The 21,913-nt window shown below is 50.3% G+C and overlaps 2 protein-coding genes across 3 annotated transcripts in view; both read right to left on the reverse strand.

Moving 5' to 3' along the window:
- LOC126502147 (epoxide hydrolase 1-like) overlaps positions 1-21,913 on the reverse strand; it is a 53,654-nt gene that overhangs the window by 6,433 nt on the left and 25,308 nt on the right. The window contains exons 1-4 of one of the 2 annotated variants that reach the window (XM_050142975.1): positions 7,610-7,846; positions 3,458-3,645; positions 1,833-2,013; positions 443-670 (exon numbers count right to left, since the gene is read on the reverse strand). In XM_050142975.1, the coding sequence (XP_049998932.1) occupies positions 443-670; positions 1,833-2,013; positions 3,458-3,640 (592 nt within the window). In that variant the 5' untranslated portion in view covers positions 3,641-3,645; positions 7,610-7,846. Of the gene's footprint in view, positions 1-442; positions 671-1,832; positions 2,014-3,457; positions 3,646-7,609; positions 7,847-21,913 lie in introns of those variants that run through there. The other variant, XM_050142976.1, reaches the window with a different exon arrangement.
- LOC126502146 (epoxide hydrolase 1) overlaps positions 15,583-21,913 on the reverse strand; it is a 31,644-nt gene continuing 25,313 nt past the window's right edge. Inside the window, exons 4-9 of the mRNA XM_050142974.1 lie at positions 21,435-21,662; positions 20,469-20,598; positions 19,789-19,997; positions 17,999-18,107; positions 16,421-16,546; positions 15,583-16,004 (exon numbers count right to left, since the gene is read on the reverse strand). Coding sequence (XP_049998931.1) covers positions 15,803-16,004; positions 16,421-16,546; positions 17,999-18,107; positions 19,789-19,997; positions 20,469-20,598; positions 21,435-21,662 — 1,004 coding nt within the window. The 3' untranslated portion in view covers positions 15,583-15,802. The remainder of the gene's footprint in view (positions 16,005-16,420; positions 16,547-17,998; positions 18,108-19,788; positions 19,998-20,468; positions 20,599-21,434; positions 21,663-21,913) is intronic.

The following is a 21,913-nucleotide window of genomic DNA, read 5'->3' on the forward strand; positions in this document are numbered from 1 at the left end:
CACAGAAAGCTAGAAGGAATCTTAGAGCTGCAAGGACACTTTCCCCGGACACAGGGAAAGGGTGAGAGCTGCCTTCCTCAAGATAGGGTGGTGATTCAGTAGCTGCCGCTCTGCCAGGCAGGAAGCTGTGTGCAGAGCTTGGCTAGTCACTGTAGGTTGCAAGATACCCTGCACAGGGACTTTATTAGCCATGTTGACCTAGAGCAGGGCACGGCCAAGGTATGGAGCTGCCCCTGAGCAGCAAATGCATGAGTCCACGCCTGAGCAGTGCTAGGCAGCCACATCTGTCCCCTTGTCTCATGCCACTAAAAAACTTGCCATGTAGAACCTATAATGTCTGTCAGACTCTCTAGATTCCCTGCTTCATCTTAAAAGGAGAACGCGTGGCATCTTGGCTACATGAGGCACAGTCTGGCATGTGCCACCCTCCAGCACCCTGTACCTTTCTTGCTAGATGCCTCTGAGAAGCCATAGCCAGGAATGGAGGGGCAGATGACTTCAAACATGTGCTCGTCACTCAGGCCGTGGGCCTTGGGGTCAGTCAGCAGCGGGATGATCTTGTAAAACTCATAGAAGGAGCCGGGCCAGCCGTGCACCATCAGCAGGGGCTTTGGGGTGTGGCCTGAGGGCAGCTGGGGAGGCTTCACGTGGATGAAGTGGATGTCCAGCCCTGGGGAAGAGCACAGTCGGGGTGAGGGAAGGAGGGGCCTGATGCAGTGGAGGCTCCTGTGCACTGAGGCCACCAAATAGCTGTAGATGGTACAGAGAACCACAAACCCAGGCATGCAGAGCATCCTGCAAACACCAGGCCCAGCAGGACCCATCCTGCAAACACCAGGCCCAGTGCAGGCTGCCATTCCTGCACAGTGGCTCTAGTTTTTCTTAAGTGTTTCCATATCTGATTGCTTTAGGGTTTGCGAGAGCTGTGAATTCTTGACTTGGCGTGATGGAGAATCGTCTAGGAGACAAGTCTCTGGGCAAATCCGCGAGGGATTGTTTAGATTAGCTTCAGGTGGGAAAACCCATCATTAATTGGGCAGCACCAGCCCCCGGACTAGGTTACTGGACTGAATGTAAAGAAGAAAGTCAGCTGAGCACAAGAATTCATTGCTCTGTGTTCCTGACTGCAGCTGCAGGGGACTGGCTTCTTCATGCTCCTCCCACCATGACATCATCGTGATGGCCTGCATCCTTGAACTGTTAGCTGAAATAAACCCTTCTTTTCTTAAGCTTGTGTGTGTGTGTGTATATAAGTGTGTGAGTGTGTGCGCATGTGTGCTGAGGCCAGGGAGGATATCAGAAGTCCTTCTGTAATACTCTGCTTTATTCCTTTAAGACAGGGTCTACCACTGAACTTGAAACATGTTATTTTGTTTGGGCTGGGAGCCCCCAAGGATCTCCACCTCCTGACCCCACATGTCTGGGGTTACAGCTGTGATCTTTATTGCCAACTTGGTTGGTTTGGGGATCACATGGGAGATCCATGTGAGGGTGTTTCCACAGAGCTTGAGAAGTGAGAAGACCCGCCCTGAATATGGGCATCATGGGATGGCCGAAAAACAATATGGAAGACAGGAAAATGAGGAGCTCCCATTCCTTTCTGCTTCCAGTATGACATCACTTCCTTGCTGCCGGGGCTTCCCTGCCACGATGGACTGTACCCTCAAACCACGAGGAAAACAAACCAGTGATACTTCACTTGTCTTTGTCAGGTTTTATGTTGAGCATTGAGGAAAATAACAATTCAACTGGGTCACTCATCTCGCACAGGAAGGCTTCCCCTGTGACTCACACACCCCTAGGCCCAGCTGGGCTTCTGCAAACAAACTCACCTTCAATCTTGGTCTTGAAGTGAGGGTACTGGTTGAGGATCTCCACCTGCTTCCTCCAGTCAAACTCGTTCCTCCAGTAGGACACCACTTTCTTCAGGTAGCTGGCGTTGAAGCCATAGTGGAAGCGACTGCCCTCCAAAGGTGGGGATGCCCGGAACCTATCGATCCTGTGGTGTAAGTCCTGCAGTGAAGAAGTCAGGGTGGGTGGGCAGGGTCAGGAGAGAGCTGTGTCCACAATTCAGAGTGAACCCCGCGGCCACAGACGGACACCATGGAGGGGCCACACAGGGCCCATGGATATCACTGGATCCCTGAGAGGCCTATGGGTTCTCCCTATGGACTTCAAATTCCCTTTCAAGTATTGGTGGGATGGGAGGTGCAGGGAGAGACTGGAAGACTTCAGAACACGTGATCCGTTCTCCCTTCCAGTCATGTTTACATTCCTGAGGTGTGTCAACAATACTCTTTTTTTTTTTTTTTTTTTTTTTTTTGGAGGCAGGGTTTCTCTTTAGCCTTGGCTGTATTGGACACACACCCTAGACCAGGCTGGCCTTGAACTCGTAGAGTTCCGCCTGCCTCTGTCTCCCAAGTGCTGGGATTAAACAGGAGCACCACCACTGCCCAGCTCCAATACTTGCTTTTAATTCACCAAGCCTTCTGTAGAGCAGGCACTTTGTCAAGAGCCACAGAACAAAATTACTAAGCTTTGCAAGATGCATGTTCTTCCTGTAGCAAAGGAGATGCCACTGATAACCCCTGCGTGAGCAATAAGGCCATGGCCACAGATGACCTCCACATGAGCAGTGACGCCTTTGCCACAGATGAACCCTGCATGAACAGTGAGGCCATGGCCACAGATGACCCCCACATCAGCAGTGAGGCCATGGCTCAGATGACCCCCGCATGGTCAATGAGGCCCACTCCACCCAGGCCCTTCCAGGAGGCTCTTTCCTTTGCTCTCTGTCCCTTCTGGTTTGATTATTTTGACTTTGGGGTTGTGCAGAAGTGACCTTGGAACTGCAGCTGATTTCTGACAATTCCTCTTCTTCATTCATACAGTCTCCCGGGACCCATGGCCACTTCATTTTTATCCTCTGAGATAGCGAGCCCCACTGGGCAGCTTGATTAAGATCCTGAGAGGCCCAGGAGTACCCAACACACAGTAAGGGCGCACCTATGGCTAACCCCGTGATCTCCAAGCTGTTGCATTTCCAGGGGGCATCTTCTCCCTCTGTTGGTGAGATTACGACAAATAATTTGAAGCATCTGTTCACTTTTCCCTTCAAGCTATCTCAGGCTCCATCCTTTGGGTTGGGCAAGGGGAGCTGAATGTAGAAAACTCCTGTGACCTGTGGATGAGGCGACTCCCTGGCAGTCTTCCTGACCCATCCTGGTCCTTTGGTTAAGGCTGGGGAGTTACAGGAGAAGATAAACATCTAATCCTAACCCTAACATCCTTCTAGGGAATAGTCTGTATCTTGCTTGAGAAGAAGGCTGGACAGATAAAGGGTCACTGGAGGTCTGTCCCCAAGTTCTTTCCCACCCCTGCCTTCATCCACATCAGAGTGGAGCCCCAACAGGGCTACCTCTTGGCTTTTGCTCCTGCCTGAGAAAGGGCATCTCACCTCGATCTCCTCGTCTGATGTTTCCACCTTGAAAGGTCGGATGCTCTCATCTTCTCTGGTTGAGGACTTCGACCCTGGGCCCCACCAGCCATCTTCAAGTGGTAAGGTTTCCTCCTTGTCCCGGGAGACAAACCGGTAGATGACAAGGCCCAGCACCGAGGCCAGGAGGAGTTCCAGCCACATGACTCCTGTAAGATGGAATGGGATCCATCAGCAAGAGGAGCGACCCAGCCAGAACCTCACGTCCAGCTTTGCAGAGACTAGCTACCAAAAGGGCTCTTCCTAGGGCATCCCCCAGGAGAAGTTCCAGTCACATGACTGCTGTGAGACTGAATGGGAAAGAGAAATAACTGTAGCCTTAATTAAATATGACAAAAAGAGATTCACTAATAGGCCTGCTTAGGAAGCATGAAGTTACATAGAAATAACTAGCTGAAGGCCCCTGCCTCAAGGTTACTAGAACGTAGCTGTAAAGCCTGTCCAGACCTGTTCCTCCTAGACAGAGAGCAGTACAGAGAGGGATAAGTTGGAACTTAGGTGTGTTGAAGCTGTGCTTTTAAACTTGCTCATCAGAGGCCCCTCCTCTCATTAGAAGAGAGCAAACATTTGACAAACTGCCTTGAAGTAAGGACCTTGAGAACTGCCCAAGTCTTGTTAAAGACAGTGTAACCAAGTTCTTCAGCCCTGTGATTAGCAATTGCCAAAAAAAACAAAACAAAATAAAACAAAACCCCAAAAAAAAAAAACCCACATTGTAGCATAGAGGTAACCAAAAGCCTTCATTTTCTGCCTCTGCAACATTTGCTTCATTGCTCAAAAATTCTCGTGGGGTAAGACCTTCCCTGCAGATGGAAGCTTGGGTAGGTCCCCGAGCATTAGCCGGGCTCCCTATGCACAGTTGAAAAGGAGTCTCTGAGTGCTGGTTGGATTTCTCGTTGGATTGGGTAAATTTTCTTTTTAAGACTATGGGTACAACAAGAGGAGTGACTTGGCCAAGACTTGTTTCCTGGTAGGCCAGAGACTCCAGCTGCCAGTGGGCTGCTCCCTGGCACCTGCCCCACGAACTCCTGGCTTTCACAATTGTCCTGTAAGAAAAATGTCAACAACGACAGAGCAAAAGGCATTCTTTTTTTTTTTTCTTTCTGAGACAGGATTTCTCTGTGTAGCTTTGGCTATCTTGGAACTCACTCTGTAGATCAGGCTGGTCTTGAACTCACAGAGATCCTCCTGCCTCTGCCTCCTGAGTGCTGGGATTAAAGGCGGGCGCCACCACCGTCCGGCTGAAAGCCATGCTTCTTGTTTCTGCTGTGTTTTGTTTTTTCACATGAACCCCAGAGTTCATGAGGAAGATTATTCTGTGTGATCGTTTGGTGATAGCTGTCACTGAAGACCGCCACACCCGAGGCTCATGCAGGGCCACCCAGCCTCACGCAGAAGTGCTTCTTCAAGGGTCAGCACAGTGACTAAGCACCCCATCTCAGAGCGAGGCCTCTGACCCATCACCACGGTCAAGAATCATTTGTAAAAACCAGCCTCTGCCGTGTATCTTCTAGTTTCTTCCGTTTGCTTTGCTTTGTTTTAATTGCTGTGGCTGTGGCTACAATCCACATTCTTAACCACACTAGGCCAGAGCTCTTCCTCTGTTTCTCCATTTCCACATTCCGTATTCCGCCTTTTTAAAACATCCCTTTGTTCCAGCCTCTTTGACTGTGTGCAAGGCTTATGATTCGTGTGTTCCCAGTGCTGGGCTCTGTTGTTTTAAATAAGCAGTAGCCTTCAGACTCTGGGTTTTGTAATTGTCCTGAGAGGAGCTCTGACTTTGACCTCAGGAGGTCACCGACCCTTGAGCTCCTGCCATCTTCCTGCCTCAGTTTCCCTAGGACCCAGGACAGCAGGCATGGAGCACATGTTCGGTTTAATTAAGGCCAACAATCCTGAAATTGTGTATAGAAAAGTTGGAAGCCAATGAGAAGATAGGTAAATCCACCCCACTCCCACTGTGTCATGACCATGGTGACTTCGACACAGCCCTAGATGGGTTCCTGGGGCACATTCTGAGGCCTGGGATCTCTGAGGAGCCTTTGGCTCCTGCTAGGAAGGCTTTCTGTCCACCAAGATCCCTGGGAGATGAGGGACTACCCGCTGTATGGACCTGACAGCAGGGCCTGGGTCTGAGTGGAGCTGACTGGGCCCCTTGCTCAGTCTTTCTAGAGGGTTGTCCTTCTGGTGTGTGAAGGGGAGCAACAGGTCAAAGGTTCTGGGAGATAGAGTCCAGTTGTTGATAAAGCATTAGGAAGCCCATCTTTGGCCCCCATATCATCTCTGTGTATTTCCAACAGCTTTATTGAAACAGAAAGCACATACCCTTCAAATGTCTAATCCAGTTGGAGTAGATTCACGCCATGTGTAGCCACCTATACGGTGGCTGGTTCCTCCATGTTCCACCCTCCCCTGGGCCCAATGCAACCACTTCTCGAATTTCTGTGGCTACTCATGGCCTATTAAAGTTCAGAAAATCAGGTTATGTGTTAATCCCCATTTGATGTCTGTTTTTTTTTTTTTTTTTTTTTTCCCTCAGAGAGAAAAAGAACTTGGTTTCTGCAGACCAATAGGAGGAAGGCTCAGCCCAGACTGTGGCTGGAACATGAACCGTGTCCTCGGACAGTGGCAGAGGAAGTTTCATAAGACACAATGCGTGTAGGAGCAGTGGACGACAGAAGATAGAGGGGACCAGATGGGTGCAGGTCCACTCCAGGCAGTGGAAGTGTAGGCAAGAAAGCACCCTGTCTGTGTGTCCGGCTCTTCCTGGGTGTTGGTAGAGGCTCCAGGGTACCGCTATAGAGTCCCTTAAAGCTGATCATCAGGCCTGTGGGTGCCCTTCCTGAATACACGAGTGTGCAGAGGGTCAGCCCTAGGGTTTCTGCCACACTGTGGCTAGGTATTGGGCACCTGCTTCCTGGCGTGTATGGGAACTCACACGTGGAAACTGATTATGTCTGGACAGTGACCTTACCAACCTCCCCAAGCCCGTCATCAGCCCTGGAGTCCACCTGTTTCTTCCTTCACACCCACCCATCACTAGGCACCTCACCGCTGCCACACAGATTCAGCCCCCTCCATGGCCAGCTCCTCTCGGCTCAGACTCCCCACCCCACCTCAGATGGCCGCTGCGGCTTTCAAGATCGACACAATTCCCATTAACTAGAACCACAGGCAAATTTAGCCCTCATTCCAGCCGGCTTTCGGAGCCACGCCCTGTGATCACAGACGTGAACTTTCCCACACATTTCCCTCCTCAGTTCTGTGTGAATCAGAGCCTCTATGACGAAGTTTCTGGGGAGCCTTACAGTACCAGAAGCAAGCTTTGCCAGTCTCGCCAGGGGCAGCATGGGGGATCCTGGGAAGCCACCATCCTCAGCCTGTCTGGCTCAGGATTTCCTTTCCTCACACTCAGTGCCTGTCCCCAGGAGACACGTCCTTGATATCTATCAGTCAGGTGGCAAGACCAGCATTCCTTGAATTTAAACAGACCGGGATGGGCACAGACAGGCCCGTCCGACTTTAGTGGATTAAGAAAAGAATGTTGAAGGAAAGAAAGGAAGAAAGAAAAAAAGAAAGAAAGAAGAAAAGAAAGAAAGGAGGGAAGGAGGAAAGGAAGGGAGGAAGGAAGGGAAGGGAAAGAAGGAAGGAAGGAAGGGAAGGAAGAATAGAGTGTTGCACAGGTTTTTTTCTTGTTTCCTTTTTTAAATGGAAAGCTACCTCCTCCCTGACAGAAACCTTACTCTCGGAGAAGGTGCACAGTATCCTCTGGAGCTCTTGTCATGGAAGGGAGGGTAGGTGTAGGGACTGTGGGGGACACAGGGAGTAAGTGCCCTGGCAGAGCGGGCCGGTGCGTGCAGTTCCCCCAGTCCGAGGCTCAAACCAGAACAGATCCTGTTATGTCCTGTCCTTGTCCTGTCTGTCTCAGCTCCTGTCACCGTCCCTAGCATCCTGCACCACAGTGGGCACAGACAGTCACTGTTTTTTGGACCCAGCTGAGCAGGTCCTGGAAGAATTGAGCAAATTTTGCATGACATTATCAGGAGAGCAGCAAGAAGGAGCAGCAGGAAAGATGACCGACTTGTCCAAGGAACTTGACAATCAGCCCCCTACCTGATTGCAGCAGGGAGCGACCAAAACACCACTGTTGCTTTTCCTGGGGACAGCAGTGCCTGATTTCCTCTTCTGGGCAGGGCTATCCCAGTGTGCCTGACTGTCCACAAGGACTCAGTGCTGGCTCCTGATTCCTCGTCAAGCTGCAGACCTGCGGAGCTCTGCACACAGTAGCATCCCAAGCCCTTGGGAGAGGCAGGGCAGATCGAGTGTGAGCGTCTACCCACTCTCTTTTGTACACTTGCACAGCCCAATGACTCAGCTAATCTGTGTGTATCCAGGGCAGTTATGACTCTGGACTTCAGACAGCAAACTGAACTTCAATGACCTGGAGGCCGGGTGCCAAGAGATCACCGCTGGCCCTCCATCTAAAGGAAGGGACTCGGGGACCTAGGGTGTTAGGATGGCCCATGCCAACTTTGCCCAGCAGGCTTCTTTCTTGGTGGAGTTTGGGTTATGTGTGGGAAACGGCAACCTGAAAACGTTATATTGAAACTTCAGAAACCGTTCATAGTTGAAAACCGCGTGCCACTCTAGGTGGCGTGATAACAGCCCCCACTGTCCCACTCCGTCCCGCCTGCTTCCTAAGCCATGCCTTAGTCCGCTAAGTCACAACTGGACGCTCAGGGTGCCTGTCACAGTATGGCAGAGCTGTGTCCTGATTTCATTTCATAACAGTTCCGAGGCTCAGGTCCAGTGATACTGGCAACGCCATACAGAATACAGGCTGCGCCTACCATTCACCTGGATTATTAGTTATTCTTGTTGGTCTCTCCCTGGGTCTAATTGCAAACAGCTTCCTCACGAGTGTGTATTCATTGGATAAACATATGCATTCTAATATTCTCCTCAATTTTCGGCTACCACCAGGTGAAGTTTCTTGGGACGTAATATCTTCCAATAAACCCAAGTGAAGTTATAGCGGGGAACAAAGTAACAGATCTTATTTAAATTGTTCTCTTACACTCTGATTAAGATAAGGCTATTAGTACTTTGCCCAAGGAAGGGACCTTGAGACTCCTGATCTCCGACCACAAGGCTTGACTACACCAGCCTCCACTCCTTGTTTTATAGCAGTAATAAACGCTATTCTAGATTAGCCCAGAGTGGCAGCCGGCATTGACCTTCTGTAGGTTGGGTCTTGGGGGTGTGATACTCGATGGTGCCTACAGATTCATGAAGAAGACACAAGTCAGGGAACCGAATATATAGCTCGGGAAACAACAGCAGAAACTGACATGGGAGGGTGTCAAATTGCAGTTCTGTGCCACAGAGCTAAGTGACGACCTCAGAATGGGAGGAAGCTTTTTGCTGGTGCTTCGTGCAACGGAAGATTAATGTGTAGAACACATAAAGAATGAAAAAACAGAAGAACAAAAGATCCAGTTTATAAATGGGCCAATGCTTTGAACGGACATGTCTCAAAGGAGGAACAAATGGCCAATAAACAAGGAAAAATGCCCGTGTACTTTGTTATTAAGAAATGCATTGCCATCCAGTAAAAATGGTTGCTATTGAAATATCTAAGAGTAACCAGTCCAAGTGAGGGCATGGGGAATGAGGAATCTGTATACACGGTTGGTAGGAATGTGAATTTATGCAGCCACTGTGGAAATCAGTAGGGAGGTTCCTTAAGAAACTTAAGTTAGAACTACCATAGGACCCAGCCACAGTATCAGTTATAAGCTTGGAAGAATATAAGTCACAATATCACAGAGAGACCCTGCACATCCATGTTGATTGCTGAATTATCTACAAGGCCAAGAAACCAACATAGAAACCAACAACAGATGAGTGGATAAAGAAAACGTGGCATGCACGCACAAAGGGGCTTTTCCTAAGTAAGCTCTAAAGATGAACGTCTTTGCAGGCAGATGGCAGAAGTTGAGGCCATCACATTAAGCAGCTGGTGCCTCAGTCCACTAAGCCATGTTGTTGGTCGTGACACAGAAAAACAAGTGTTCTAGCTGCTTTTCTGTTGCTCTGATGAAACACCATGGCCAAGCCACTTACCGAAGACTTTATTTGAACTTATGGTCCCAAAGGGGTAGGAATTCATCACGGCGGGGTAGCATGGCCGCAGTGGTGGGCTCGTGGCAGGAGCAGGCAGGACATTGGGCTCTCACATCCTCAACTGCAAGTGGGAAGCAACTGGGTGAGGCCTTGAGCTCTCAAATGCCCTCAGGAACGTATTTCCTCAAGCAAAGCCTCCAGACAGCACCACCACCTGGAAACCCATTAAGTGTTCAAATGTCTGAGATTATGGGGGAGATTTCTCACACAAACTTGCATAAGTATTAAATGTTTTCTTTTCTATGAGAAAACTAGGGAGGAGAGGAAAAAAGGATGGTAAAAATAGAATCTACTAGGGAAAGGCACCAGGAGAGGAAAGAAGCATGGGCGTGGCCAGCTGTGGTAGCGCACAGCTTCAATCCCAGCATCTGGGAGGCAGAGGCAGGCAGGTCTCTATGAATTCGAGGCCAGCCTGGACTTCCTGATGAGACTCAATTTAAAGAAAAGTTTGGGAGTGAGCGACTTGCAGTGGTAGGTGTGAGGGCTAATCAATTATCAACCTGATGAGCCCTAAAGTCACCTGAAGGTGGGTGAGCCTCGGGGCACGCCTGGGGGGATTGTCATGAGGAAGGTTAAGAGAGGTGGGAAGAGCTATCCACTGTGTGCAGTACCATTCCCTGGGGTGGGGGTCACAACCACAGGAGCACACTCTTCTCTCTCTCTGCATCCTGATTGTAGGGGCAATGTCACCTCACATTCTTGCCGCTGTGACTTTTTCTCACAACGGACCATGGAACCATGGGTCAAAATCAATGCTCCCTTCTCCATACATTGCGTTGTTAGGGCATTTTAACAGGTAACAGGAAAAGCAATGAGACGGAAGGAAGAGTAAAGAGCCGTAGAGACATGCATAGAAACCCAATAAAGCCATCGGAGAAAAAGACAAGGCACCCACTGCCGCCCAGCTCCCGGTCTGCCCCCAGCAGCCATTTACAGTCTTAAGCCTAACACTACCTGTGGTGTTTTGAATGTAATTGGCCCTCATAAACTCATAGTGACTGGCACTATGAGGAGGTGTGGCTTTGTTGAAGTAGCTATGGCCTTGTTGGAGGAAGTGTGTCACTGAGGAGGTGGCCTCTGAGGTCTCATATATGCTCAGGCCATGCCTAGGGCTTCAGATCTCTTCCTGTTGCCTGCAGGTCAAGATGTAGGACTCTCAGCTCTGTCACCAACACCTTGACTGCCTGTGTGCCCCATGTCTCGTCATGATGACAATGGGCTAAACCTCTGAAACTGGAAGCCAGCCCAGTTAAAAGTTTCCTTTCATAAAAGTTGCTGTGGTCACAGTGCCTCTTCACAGCAATAGAAACCCTGGCTAAGACAGTACCTTGATGGGCAGGGCAGGACACCTCTTGCCAAGGGCCAGACTGTTGGCCAAGAGGAGGTAGGTTGCATTTTTTACCCCAAAGGAAAGGCTGATAGAAGCCAGGCCATGGGTCAGGACTGGATCCTGAACAGTCAGAATCAGGAAGGCGGTCTGTCTGCATGGCCCTGCCCACAGGCCCTCCCCACCATGCAAAGAAACTGGGAAGCGCATCCCTTAGGGTGGCAGTAGCTTTATTATTGCAATCTGTAGAAAGTGGGGTCTTCACTGGGAGCCATTTCTCCCACCCAGGAGTTCCAGTTTTAACTTGAGGAACCCCATTACCAATTTCCATAATAGACGCACCCCAGTAACATTCCCAATGCCTCCTCGTATCCTCCCTGGCATTGGCTGTCATATTTGGGACTTTGTAGATGGAAGTTTCTGTCCCGCCCAGTTCCACAACCATTCAGTCCCAAAGAGACACAGAGAGGCTTATTTTAATTATAAGCTATTTGGCTTATTAGCTCAGGCTTATTATTAACTAGCTCTTACAACTTAAATTAACCCATAATTCTTCTCTATGTTTAGTCACATGGTTTGGTACCTTTTCCCAATAAGGCATTCTCATCTTGCTTTCTCTGTGTCTGACTGGTGACTGCAGACTAAGCCCTGTGTCTCTGTCTCCTCCCATTTTATATTCCCTTTTAGTGCTGGAATTAAAGGCATGTGATTCCCTAGTACTGGGATTAAAGGTGTGTGACACCACTGCCTGGCCTCTACCAGCTTAGTTTTACCCTCTGATCTTCAGGCAAGCTTTATTTATTAAAACATAAATAAAATATCACTATAGAATATTTCTTTTCTGTGTATTTTTCGGGTCATTTGTTTTCCCTCTTTTGAGCTGTTCATTTCCCATCCATTAGCTGGATGACTTTTTGCAGGGCGGGGGGGGGGGGGGTTGTAGGGGGCTTGCCATTTCTGGAGCTCAGTATAGATCACCCTCCTGTCAGATGTGTAGTTCTGTGGGCTGTCCCCTCACTCTGTTGATGGTTTTCTTTGCTGCACAGGTTTTGATGTCCTGTAATTGGTTTGTGAATTCTTTAGATTTCCTGGCATCTTTAGATCCTTCCCAGAAAGTCCCTGTCTGTGGTGTCTATATCGAATCTGAGTTGTTTCCTTGGTATTTCTCTCCAGTAGTTTCAGAGACTCAGGTCTTAATGGAGGTCTTTGGTCCACTTTGATTGGGTTTTTGCACAGGGTGAGAGATGTGGCGTTAGTCTACTTCTCCACTCAAACATCCGGTTCTCTTGTCACCATTTGCTGACGCTTTCTATCAACGCGTTTTTTTTGACACCTTGAGATTAGGTGGCTGCCATTGTATAGGTTTATATCCAGGTCCCCTCCTGCTGTCCATTGGTCCACGTGTCTATATTTGTGTCAGTATCATGATGTTTCTGTCACTATAGCTCTTTAATGTAATTTGAGGCCAGGTACTGTGGTATTTCCAGCATTGTTCTTTCTGCTTAGGACTGCTTTGGCTATTTGGGACTGTTTGATCCAAATACGTTTCTTTAATGATTTGTGAAGCATATTGTTGGAATTTGGATAGGTACTGAGTTTAATCTATAGACCACTTTCACTAACATAGACATTTCCACAATATTAACTACGTATTCATGAGCATTGGACACCTTTCCTTTTTCTAGCATCTTCTAGTTCCTTCTTCAGTGTTGTAAAGCTCTCTCTGTAGAGGTCTTTCACCCCCTTTACTACATAGATTCCTTTTTTAAAATTGACTTAAAATTTTTATTCTTCTACACATATGGTGTTTGCCTGCATGTATGTCTGTATACAAAATGCATGCCCGGTGCCTGCTGAGGCCAGAACAAGCATTGAATCCCCTGGAAAAGGAGTTATGGATGGTTGAGTCATCATGTGGACGCTGGGAATCTGAACCTCTGGAAGAGCAGCCAGTGCTCCCAACTGCTGAGCCACCTCTCCAGACCTAGTATTTTACTTTTTAAAAGTTATTGTGAGTGGATTCTGATTTCTTTCATATAAAGCTACTGGCTTGATAGTGCTTTTGGCTACTAGTGGCTTGATAAGGTGCTTTTGCCTCCCATACTTTGCCGAAAGTGTTTATCAGCTAAGTGTGTTCAGCAGGGTCTTTAATTCTTTTTTTTTGGGGGGGGGTAATAAGAGTTTTGCTCACATGTATGGCTGTGTAGCACATGTGTGCCTGGTATTCACAGAGGCCAGAAGAGGGCGTAAGATCCCCAGGAACTAGAGTTACAGATGATTGTGAGCCACCATGTGGGTGCTGGGAATGGAACCCTGTCCCTGGGAAGAGCAGCCAGTGTTCTTAACTGCTGAGACATCTCGCCAGCTCCCTTGAGGGTCTTTTAAGCATTCTAGCAATAGGTATGGTGCAGTCTCCTTTCACATTTGCATCTCCTTCTTTTAGAAATAAACTTAAGTTTCCGTCATTCTTGGGAGATAGTTCTGTCCTGTGTGAATCTTGTTTCCACGCATCCACTCTGTGTTAGCTCCCTGCCCCTTACCCGCCAGTCTCAGCATGGTTAACCAGGTCATTGGTCAGTGCTTAGGACCAGGTGCCAATATTTCACTTAATGATGCCCTGATAGGCAAGGGGGATCATGTGACATTCTGAATGCCCAAGAGGGACTGCGAAGCAATTCCCTCAGGTGAAAAGTGAACGTTCTTAATGTATGAGTAAAGAAAAAGATACCACATGCTGAGACCCTGGAGGATCAATCTTTGATCCATCAACTTGTGGAGAAGGAAAACAAAATTCCTGTCATATTTCCTGTGGCCTCACACACCATCGCAGTTCCAGACAGTGTTCAGTAGTGATGGCTTTAAGGCTTCCGGGCAGTTTTCATGTATCGGCTGGGAATCTTGGAAGGCCTCCCTTATAGATAAACCGGGAGCTTTGTAGGATGGATGCCAACCCCTTGGGCTGTAATGATCTCCTCACCTGCCCAGGCTCAGACCCACTGCCTGGAGGATTTTCAGTGCAGGAGGCTCTGGATGGGTGAAGCTTTGCTATTCATGGGTGCATGTGAGCTCCTCTGATAGCCACAAGGGGGCGGCAAACACACGCCTCTGAATTCAGCAACCGCTTGAGGCATCTGCTCCAAAGGAATAAGATGCCAGGATCCCTTTCCTTCCTGAGTCTCCTCTTCTCTAGCCTCCAGATGTTGCTTAGCGGGAGGCTGGGGGTCGGAGTCTCAGACAGCAGAGCAGTGATGGATGCTACCCTAATGGCCAAGGACAGGAGAGCGGCCCTGGCCTTTCCAGCTGATACCACTGTGAGGTCAGGAATTCTTCTTAGAATAGTCTGTCCTTGGACAGTCTCTCCTGAGAAGATCCCCAGGGACCGTCATTACTCAAGGACACCTGAGGTCCTTCCAACAGCAAGAGAATAGGCCAGATGTGTGCTGGAGATCCCTCGTTCCCAGCCTATGCCGGGGAGGAGGCATCGCTGACACACCCCTGTCTCCACAGACAGTCTGGCTTCCCAAATGAAGTGGGAACCTTCTAGAATACAGTATCAGGAAGACCTATGTCCTCTGAGGAGTGGGGGAAACATCTCTTGCTATCCTGAAGCAGTCAGGCCTGACATAAACTCCAGATGGGTTCCAGAGCCCAGGTGCAGCCCCATGTAGGGACTCCCAGTGGGGAGGGGTGGGGACCAGGAAGGCCCCTGCTGTTGCTGATGCTGATGGTAGGGTCTCCTAGAAGCTGTATATATGCCTCAACTGTTGGGCTGGGTTTTTGTGTTACGTTACCTGGGACTCTGGCTGGATCAGGGCAGAGGTTCTGGATCGCCACAGAGAAGGCACAGACAATGAGAATTATCAATAAAGTTCCCACAGGGCCAGCTGGTAAGACCCCATCTCAGCATCTGCTGGGGGTGGGGCAGTGCCATAAGGCTCATGGGGAAGGATATGAAGACAGAGTGGGAGTTGGAGAGTGGGGTGCCCAGGTTGGGTGTTGGGCATGTCCTCAATCTGAAGCCGCGCCCGCAGAAGGTCAGGCAGCCTCTGTTTCCCCAGCAGGGTCTTGGAGCTGGGCAGCTACTTTTGACAAAGAGCATCCTTCCTGTGGTTCACTGGGAGATGCCTGAAGGACAGCATCATGCCAGGAGGAGATTTTTCAAGGAAGAGGAGAAAGCGCTGCTGTAGCAGCACAGAGCCAAACCTGGGTGTTCCTTCCCTCTACCTCAGAGGACATGGGACCAACACAGCTCTGCAGATCTCGCCGAGCTCACCTAGCGGGGCCTGGGGTACTCAGATCTTCTCACAGATAGCCGCCAGCCACACTACTTCTGTTCCTAGGGGTTGGGTACTGTGAGCGGCTCAAGGGGTGCTTGTAGTCTTCTGGGGTCTGCCTGGTGCAGCGTGGCCTGGACTACTTACTGCTGGCATCTAACTGCATCTCTGCCACAGTCAGCATCCTCCACATGCCGAGAAGGACCCTCCATGATGGGGTCCATGCACCTGGCAACTCTCTTCTGGAAGGAAAGCCCCATGTGGGTGTCTAAGAAACACATGGAATTTGGTCCAGACACTCTTAGAAATAAAACCTTTATCATCAAAGCTTAACCCTGGTGTGCAGTGGGGTGGTGCATATGGGGTGGTGAGAGGGGACTCTGGGTGGGGGTTAAGTGTGGACCCCCAGGGTGGTCAGAGGACAGAAGCAAACATTCCTTAGAACGGGGTCATCTCTCCTCAATGTGCCTCCAGGGGAGCCAGGGCTGCTGCTAAAGCCATGGTTGGTAGCTAGTGTCGTCACTGCAGCTCAGCCAGGGACACGAACTTGCGGATGTCCTGGGCCAGAAGCTTGGGCTCTTCGAAGGCAGCAAAGTGGCCCCCACGCTCCATGTAAGAGTAGGAGATGAGCTTGGGGTACTTGACCTTCATCCACTTTTCTGGCGCATGCAGTAGCTCACAAGGGAAGGCAGCATAGCCGGTGGGCACCAAGACCTTCATCCTGCGGGGAAGAGGGATAAGGGTGAGGCAGAGATGCTGTGTTCTCCTGTTTCCAGAGGGGACACCTATGGCCTGGGGAGAGCTAGATCACGGAGCCATCAAAGGCTTACGCTACCCTCCCATTATAGTTCCTGTTTTCACTTACTAAGGACCCTCTCTGCCTGGGACGACTATGTAACAGGTCATGTGAGCCTCTAAATACCCACTTTGCGAGTCTGTTTCCTCGCTGTCACCTGAGCGTCTCATTGTAGACCTTGCAAACCCCAATACCTCTGTCCCAGCAGAGCAGGATGCAGGGAACATCAGGATCCCAAGAACATCTGCTGTCTTTCTTATGGCGCCATCTTGCCTTCTTTGAACTGAAGTCCAAGTGGCTACTAACCCCAGCGTCCCCTCTCCCTGCTCAGCCAGGCTTACTTCTCATGCCTATGGACCATGATGCCCTGGCCCAGGTTCTCCTTGTAGAAGCGCTGGGAGGAGACAATGGTTCCTGTTGTCCAGTAGATCATGATGTTGGTCAGCAGATCTTCCAGGGAGAACTTCCTGGGAAAGCACACCGGATGCCCAGGTCAGTGAAAGCCATGGCTGTTAAGAACAAAGGGGCTGCCCCTTCAGGCTTGGAACATCCAGGTAAGGCCTAGCTTGGGAGTGCAGGGACGGGTTAAGGAATTACAGTTGTCACTCATGGCTGTGATCTTCCACAGCTCCGGAGATCCCTGGTAGCTGTCTGCCTTGTAGAAGGGCCTCTGTGTTGTTGGCCCACTGCAGAGTGCTGCCGTTCCCTCTATGACACCTGCTGACCTCACTGATTCAGCCCTGTGGTCTTCTGAGCCTTAACTGAGACTAAGCTATAGCCCCAAGTGGCCTCCCAACCCTGCTGACCCCATTCGATCCCAGTTGCTGACTCCTCCAAAGGTCCCAACCTTGGATGTTTCCTGATGGGCCACACGTCTATCACAGCCCCACCTGCCTGGTCACCCTTTTTGAGAACATCTTAGTTCTCAAAGCGTCTGGCAGACGCTAGGGCCCACTGTGTCTGGGCCTGGCATTTCCAGATTTTTCTGCCCTAGAATTGTGATCTGCTAGTGTTGGTCCCTGAATCACCCATCTGCCTCCTTGGCTGTGTCAGCTTTCTCTCCTTCCTAGGCTAGCCACACTCTGTCACGTTACCCCTAGGCCCCTTCTTCCAGCTGCCCTCCCTGATCCTCCAACTCCTCTCCCACCCCACCCTCAACTCTATTCTCAGTTCTGCTTCCTGAACTGCTCTTACTGCTCTGGTCTGTAGAGTGAGGCTCTTATCGGCCTCTGTCCTTTCTGTCTGTCTGTCCCATCCCGCTGTCCTTTCCTTTCCCTCCTCTGTAGGGATGTTCCAGCATCTCTAGATGCTGCCATCCACATTTTCTGTGACATCTACTCCAGGACAACCAGACCACATGGGTCTGTCTCTTCTATATGATATTTTACCCTAGCGCTACCTCTGTGGATCCGGGCTCTGAATGGACACCCCTGCTTGGATGTCTTGCAGCCTGTGCCTCGATGTGACCATGCCACAAATGAGCACGGCATCAATGCTAAGCTCCGTGTCACTCAGCACTGTGTTGGAGGGACACACAAACACACCCTCACATGTATGTGTTCTCACAGCTCTGCCTCTCCCTGCTGGTTTCCACAGAACCCACAGGCTACATAGGTGTCCTGAGCAAGGGTTCGGCTATCCTGCAATAAATGGTGTTTGCGACTCTGGGAACTTCCTGGCACACATATCTTGTCTCACCACCAACTGGAAGGCTGAACAAGTCACCGGACCTTGCTGGCCTCTACTTCCCCATCCCTATAAGGACAACACTGGCCATGGAGTAGGAGGTGCAGCGAGTCAAGGGCTAAAGATGGTTGCTGGCTTCCCCTGTGGAGCGCCTTGGGGCAGGGATGGGATGGCAGGCAGAAAGAGGCTGAGCCTCAGGACTGGGTCCTTGCAGCAGGGCCGTGGGGCCTCACCTCTCCAGGCCTCCGTCCTCCAGGTCACGGTATTCTGACTTGGTCCAGGTGGAGAACTTTTCTAAGATGTAGGCAGCCAGGCCCACGGGCGAGTCGTTCAGAGCACAGCCTGGATGGGGAGGAGCAAGGGAGGGATTTGAGCCTGACCCCAGAGAGTATGACTCCAGGACGGAGGTGTGTGGGTGCCACAGAGCGGCAGCAGGCCCAGCAATGCACCCCACTTCTGGAGCCCTGGCCTGGGTAGCCTCGTATAGCAAGGGGAGATCAATAGCACAGCCAGCATTAAGTATCATGGCCAGGGTAACAGCGCAGAAGCCTCTCAAAAGTCATACTGAGAAAAAGGAGCTAGAATACAGAGTCCACGCTGTGTGGCTCCAATCACCAGACGGATGAGTACCGGAAACAGCACCCTAGGACACCTAGTTAGAGGAGTGAGGGGGACCCATTCAGGTCCCGAAAGAGGCCATCACCTGTGTCAGACCCATAGGGCCTGCATTTACAACATGTGTAAGGGACAAGGTTGCCAGCTCTTCTGGAGAGTGCAGCTGGAAGGCAGGAGAGCTCGAGACTGACTTCTCGTGTGTGTGTGTGTGTGTGTGTGTGTGTGTGTGTGTGTGTTTTGCATTTTAAATCATATGATGAGCATCTGTTTCACAACTGAAAAGGAATCCTGACTTTGCACAGGGCTAATGTGATCAGAGGCTGTCCTTGGTGTGGGTATGGGACTGCCATGGGAACTGTGGGAGGCTCTGAAGTGAGCAAAATGATTCCCAGGTGTCTTCTGAATGGACTCGAGGGACATCCAGAGGACACCTCACAGGCCTTGGCTCTTCTAAGGCAGGGGTTCTCAACCTGTGGGATGTGACTCTCTTGGGGGTTGAATGACTCTTTCATAGGGGTCACATATTAGATATCCTGAATATCAGATATTTATATTATAATTCAGAACTGTAGCAAAATTACAGTTATGAAGTAGCAATGAAAATAATTTTATGGTGGGGGGTGAGCACAACATGAGGAACTGTATTAAGGGTCACAACATTAGGAAGGTTGAGAAACACTATTCTAGGGTGGGGGGTCCCACCTTCCCCTGTCTTTTAGCTACTTTACAGCTAAAAGAAAAACCAGGAAAATACAAATGGTTCTGGTCTCTCAAGAAGAAATACATACCCCCCTCCAGGCAATTTTGCTTCTATACTGGGGATTGGACCCAGGGACTTCACAGTTGCAAGGCAAATGCTCTCCCACTGAGCTGCCTCACAGACATGTTTACTGTGTTTACTCCCAGATCAGGTCTCAGATTAAGCCACTCAGGAGGCCTTGTCTTGCTGTAGCCTCCAGAGCAGCTGGGATTACAGGCTTGCATGCATCACCAGGCCTGACTACTTGTGGGTGTTAATGAGTTCTGTATCCATTAGAAAACAAGTTTGTATTTAATACCTTTGAACAAATGACTGTTTGTTTGATCATCCTATCATTTTTCTTATGAATTAAATTTTTTTGTTTATTTTCCTCTCTTTTCCTCCTCTTCTTTTTTGAGTCAAGAGTCTTGCTATATAGCCCAGGATGGCTTGGAACTCACTGTGTGAACTAGGTACCTAAATGTTGTGGGGCTCCCCTGGCTCTGCCTCCCATACCTGGGATTATAGTTGTACTAAGCGGCAGATGGCTGAGCTAGCATGAGCAATGCCCTGAGTTCAACTCTCAGCTTATTAGGGCTCTCTTGCTGTAAGCTGTGTTCTCAGGGGCAGCGGGATTCCCTCTGGGTCCCCCTGCCCTGGTGCGCTTACCCACGGTGTCTGGCTTGGTGGCCTGGATGTGTAGGTAGCCACTCTCCCTCATGATGCTGTTGAAAACCTTCTCCTTGAAGGGGTACAGCAGCTCGATATCCCTCTCAGTGTAGCCAAGAAACCTCCCGAAGCTCTGGCCCAGGAGAGGGGTCAGGGTGTAGATGTTTCTTGAAATGAAAGCCATGTTCAAGTGCAGGCCTTTCACGTGGCTGTGGGCAGAGGAATGGGCACAGGTGAGCTTGGCCTCTATGTGAGAGGAGATGGGGCGGAAGGGACAGGCCACGGGATTGAAGAGCCAGTCTCCAATGGCACCTGTCCATTGGGGGCATCCACTGAGTTGAGATGAGTGGCTGGAGAGGAGGGAATTGTTCTAGAGTATTCTGGTCAGGCCTGTTCTAGATCTTGTCCAACATGATCTAATACAGGCCTCTTCGTCTGCTTTAGACCACCACCACAGTTACCCCAAGGAGAGGATGGGGTCAACATGCCCTCTCTAACCCAATGAGGGAAGATCTGTTTCCTCAGCCCCAGGCCCACAGCATCTGGGCCTGTGGGGATCTGGCTAAGGGGTGCTCCAATGTCTCGGACACTGCTGGTCAACAACCCGTGTCCTGTGTGGATTCCACCCACACAGAGATCCTGGAGAGACTGTACCATGCCTGATTGTTACATCAACTCACTTGGGAACTATCTGAGCCATGTTGGTGCAGATGAGGGACCCCCAGTCCCCTCCTTGAATGTAGAATTTCTGGAAGCCCAGCCGCAACATCAGCTTGTAGAAGATCCTGGCGGTGGCCACCGAATTGAAGCCTGAGTGCAAAGGGAACAGACAGGGTGTTCTGCACAGCCTGGGGAACCATCTGAAATAGCTGGACTTTGGAGACAAACAGGGTGTTCTGAACAGTCTGGGGTATCGTTGGCAATAGCTGGACTTTGGGCTTTGAATGAGTTTTAAGGTACAGCAGCAATAGTGGCAGCTGACAAATAGCAATCATCAAATCAGAAGTTTCCAACAGGCTGTAAAGATGAGCGGAGGCGCCTGCCCGAGGAAGCAAGCAATAAGGGAACCTTCCCAACATGCCGCAGAAATCAAGAGGGAAGTTGAGGCATCAGCTAGAATCCCCATGGAGAGTTTTCTCCCTGTGGGCATGTTTCCCACTATGGGCTTCCCACTCTGGGCATGTTTATGAGATGGGACAAACGCAGCAGCACCCGAACTCTGCCTTCTAGCCACCCTCCAGGATGCAACGCTCTTAACACTCTGAGCCGCTTGCTGGTTTTCTTTCTTCCCATTAGAGTCAGGGGGCCCAGGACTGGGTGCCCTGAAGGACACTTTGAGATAAACAGGCTTGAGTGTGAAATAGGGAGTCAGGCTAGGGGTGTCAGCATCTTTGCTTCCAGAGCCAGCTTCACCGTGAGCGCAAACGGGGCACAACTGACCAGTACAGTGAGTATTACTCAGGGAGTCATGGCTAGTGCGCAGGTGCCTGTGAAATTCCCCAGACCTTTCTTTCCCCAGCTGAGCACAAACAGGTTCAGAGGAGACCAGAAGGAAGGAGCCTTGGCGCCCTGAGGAAGATACAGACCTAGCAGGTACTGGTAGGAACAGACCAGTCTGGAATGTGCCACCCTCCAGCACCCTGTACCTTTCTTGCTAGATGCCTCTGAGAAGCCATAGCCAGGAATGGAGGGGCAGATGACTTCAAACACGTGCTCGTCACTCAGGCCGTGGGCCTTGGGGTCAGTCAGCAGCGGGATGATCTTGTAAAACTCATAGAAGGAGCCGGGCCAGCCATGCACCATCAGCAAGGGTTTTGGGGTGCGGCCTGAGGGCAGCTGGGGAGGCTTCACGTGGATGAAGTGGATGTCAAGCCCTGGGGAAGAGCACAGTTGGGGTGAGGGAAGGAGGGGCCTGCTGCAGTGCAGGCTGAGGTCCTGGGGGTCTTGTTTCCTTGTGTGCCATTCCTGGAGAGAGTAAACACTGTGTCCTTGGTGTCCCTAAGGTTCTGATGACAGTAATAACAAGTCTCACTGTTGGGTGCTTACAGTGAGCTCTGGTTATGTGCATGTCCTCGCTGACCTCCCAGTCACATTAGAGTGTGCTCTCTGGAGGGCAGAGGTGGTC

Source organism: Alexandromys fortis, unplaced genomic scaffold, assembly GCF_014885135.2.
Source record: "Alexandromys fortis isolate MF-2015 unplaced genomic scaffold, M_Fortis_MF-2015_v1.1 scaffold_51, whole genome shotgun sequence".
Lineage (NCBI taxonomy): Eukaryota > Metazoa > Chordata > Mammalia > Rodentia > Cricetidae > Alexandromys > Alexandromys fortis.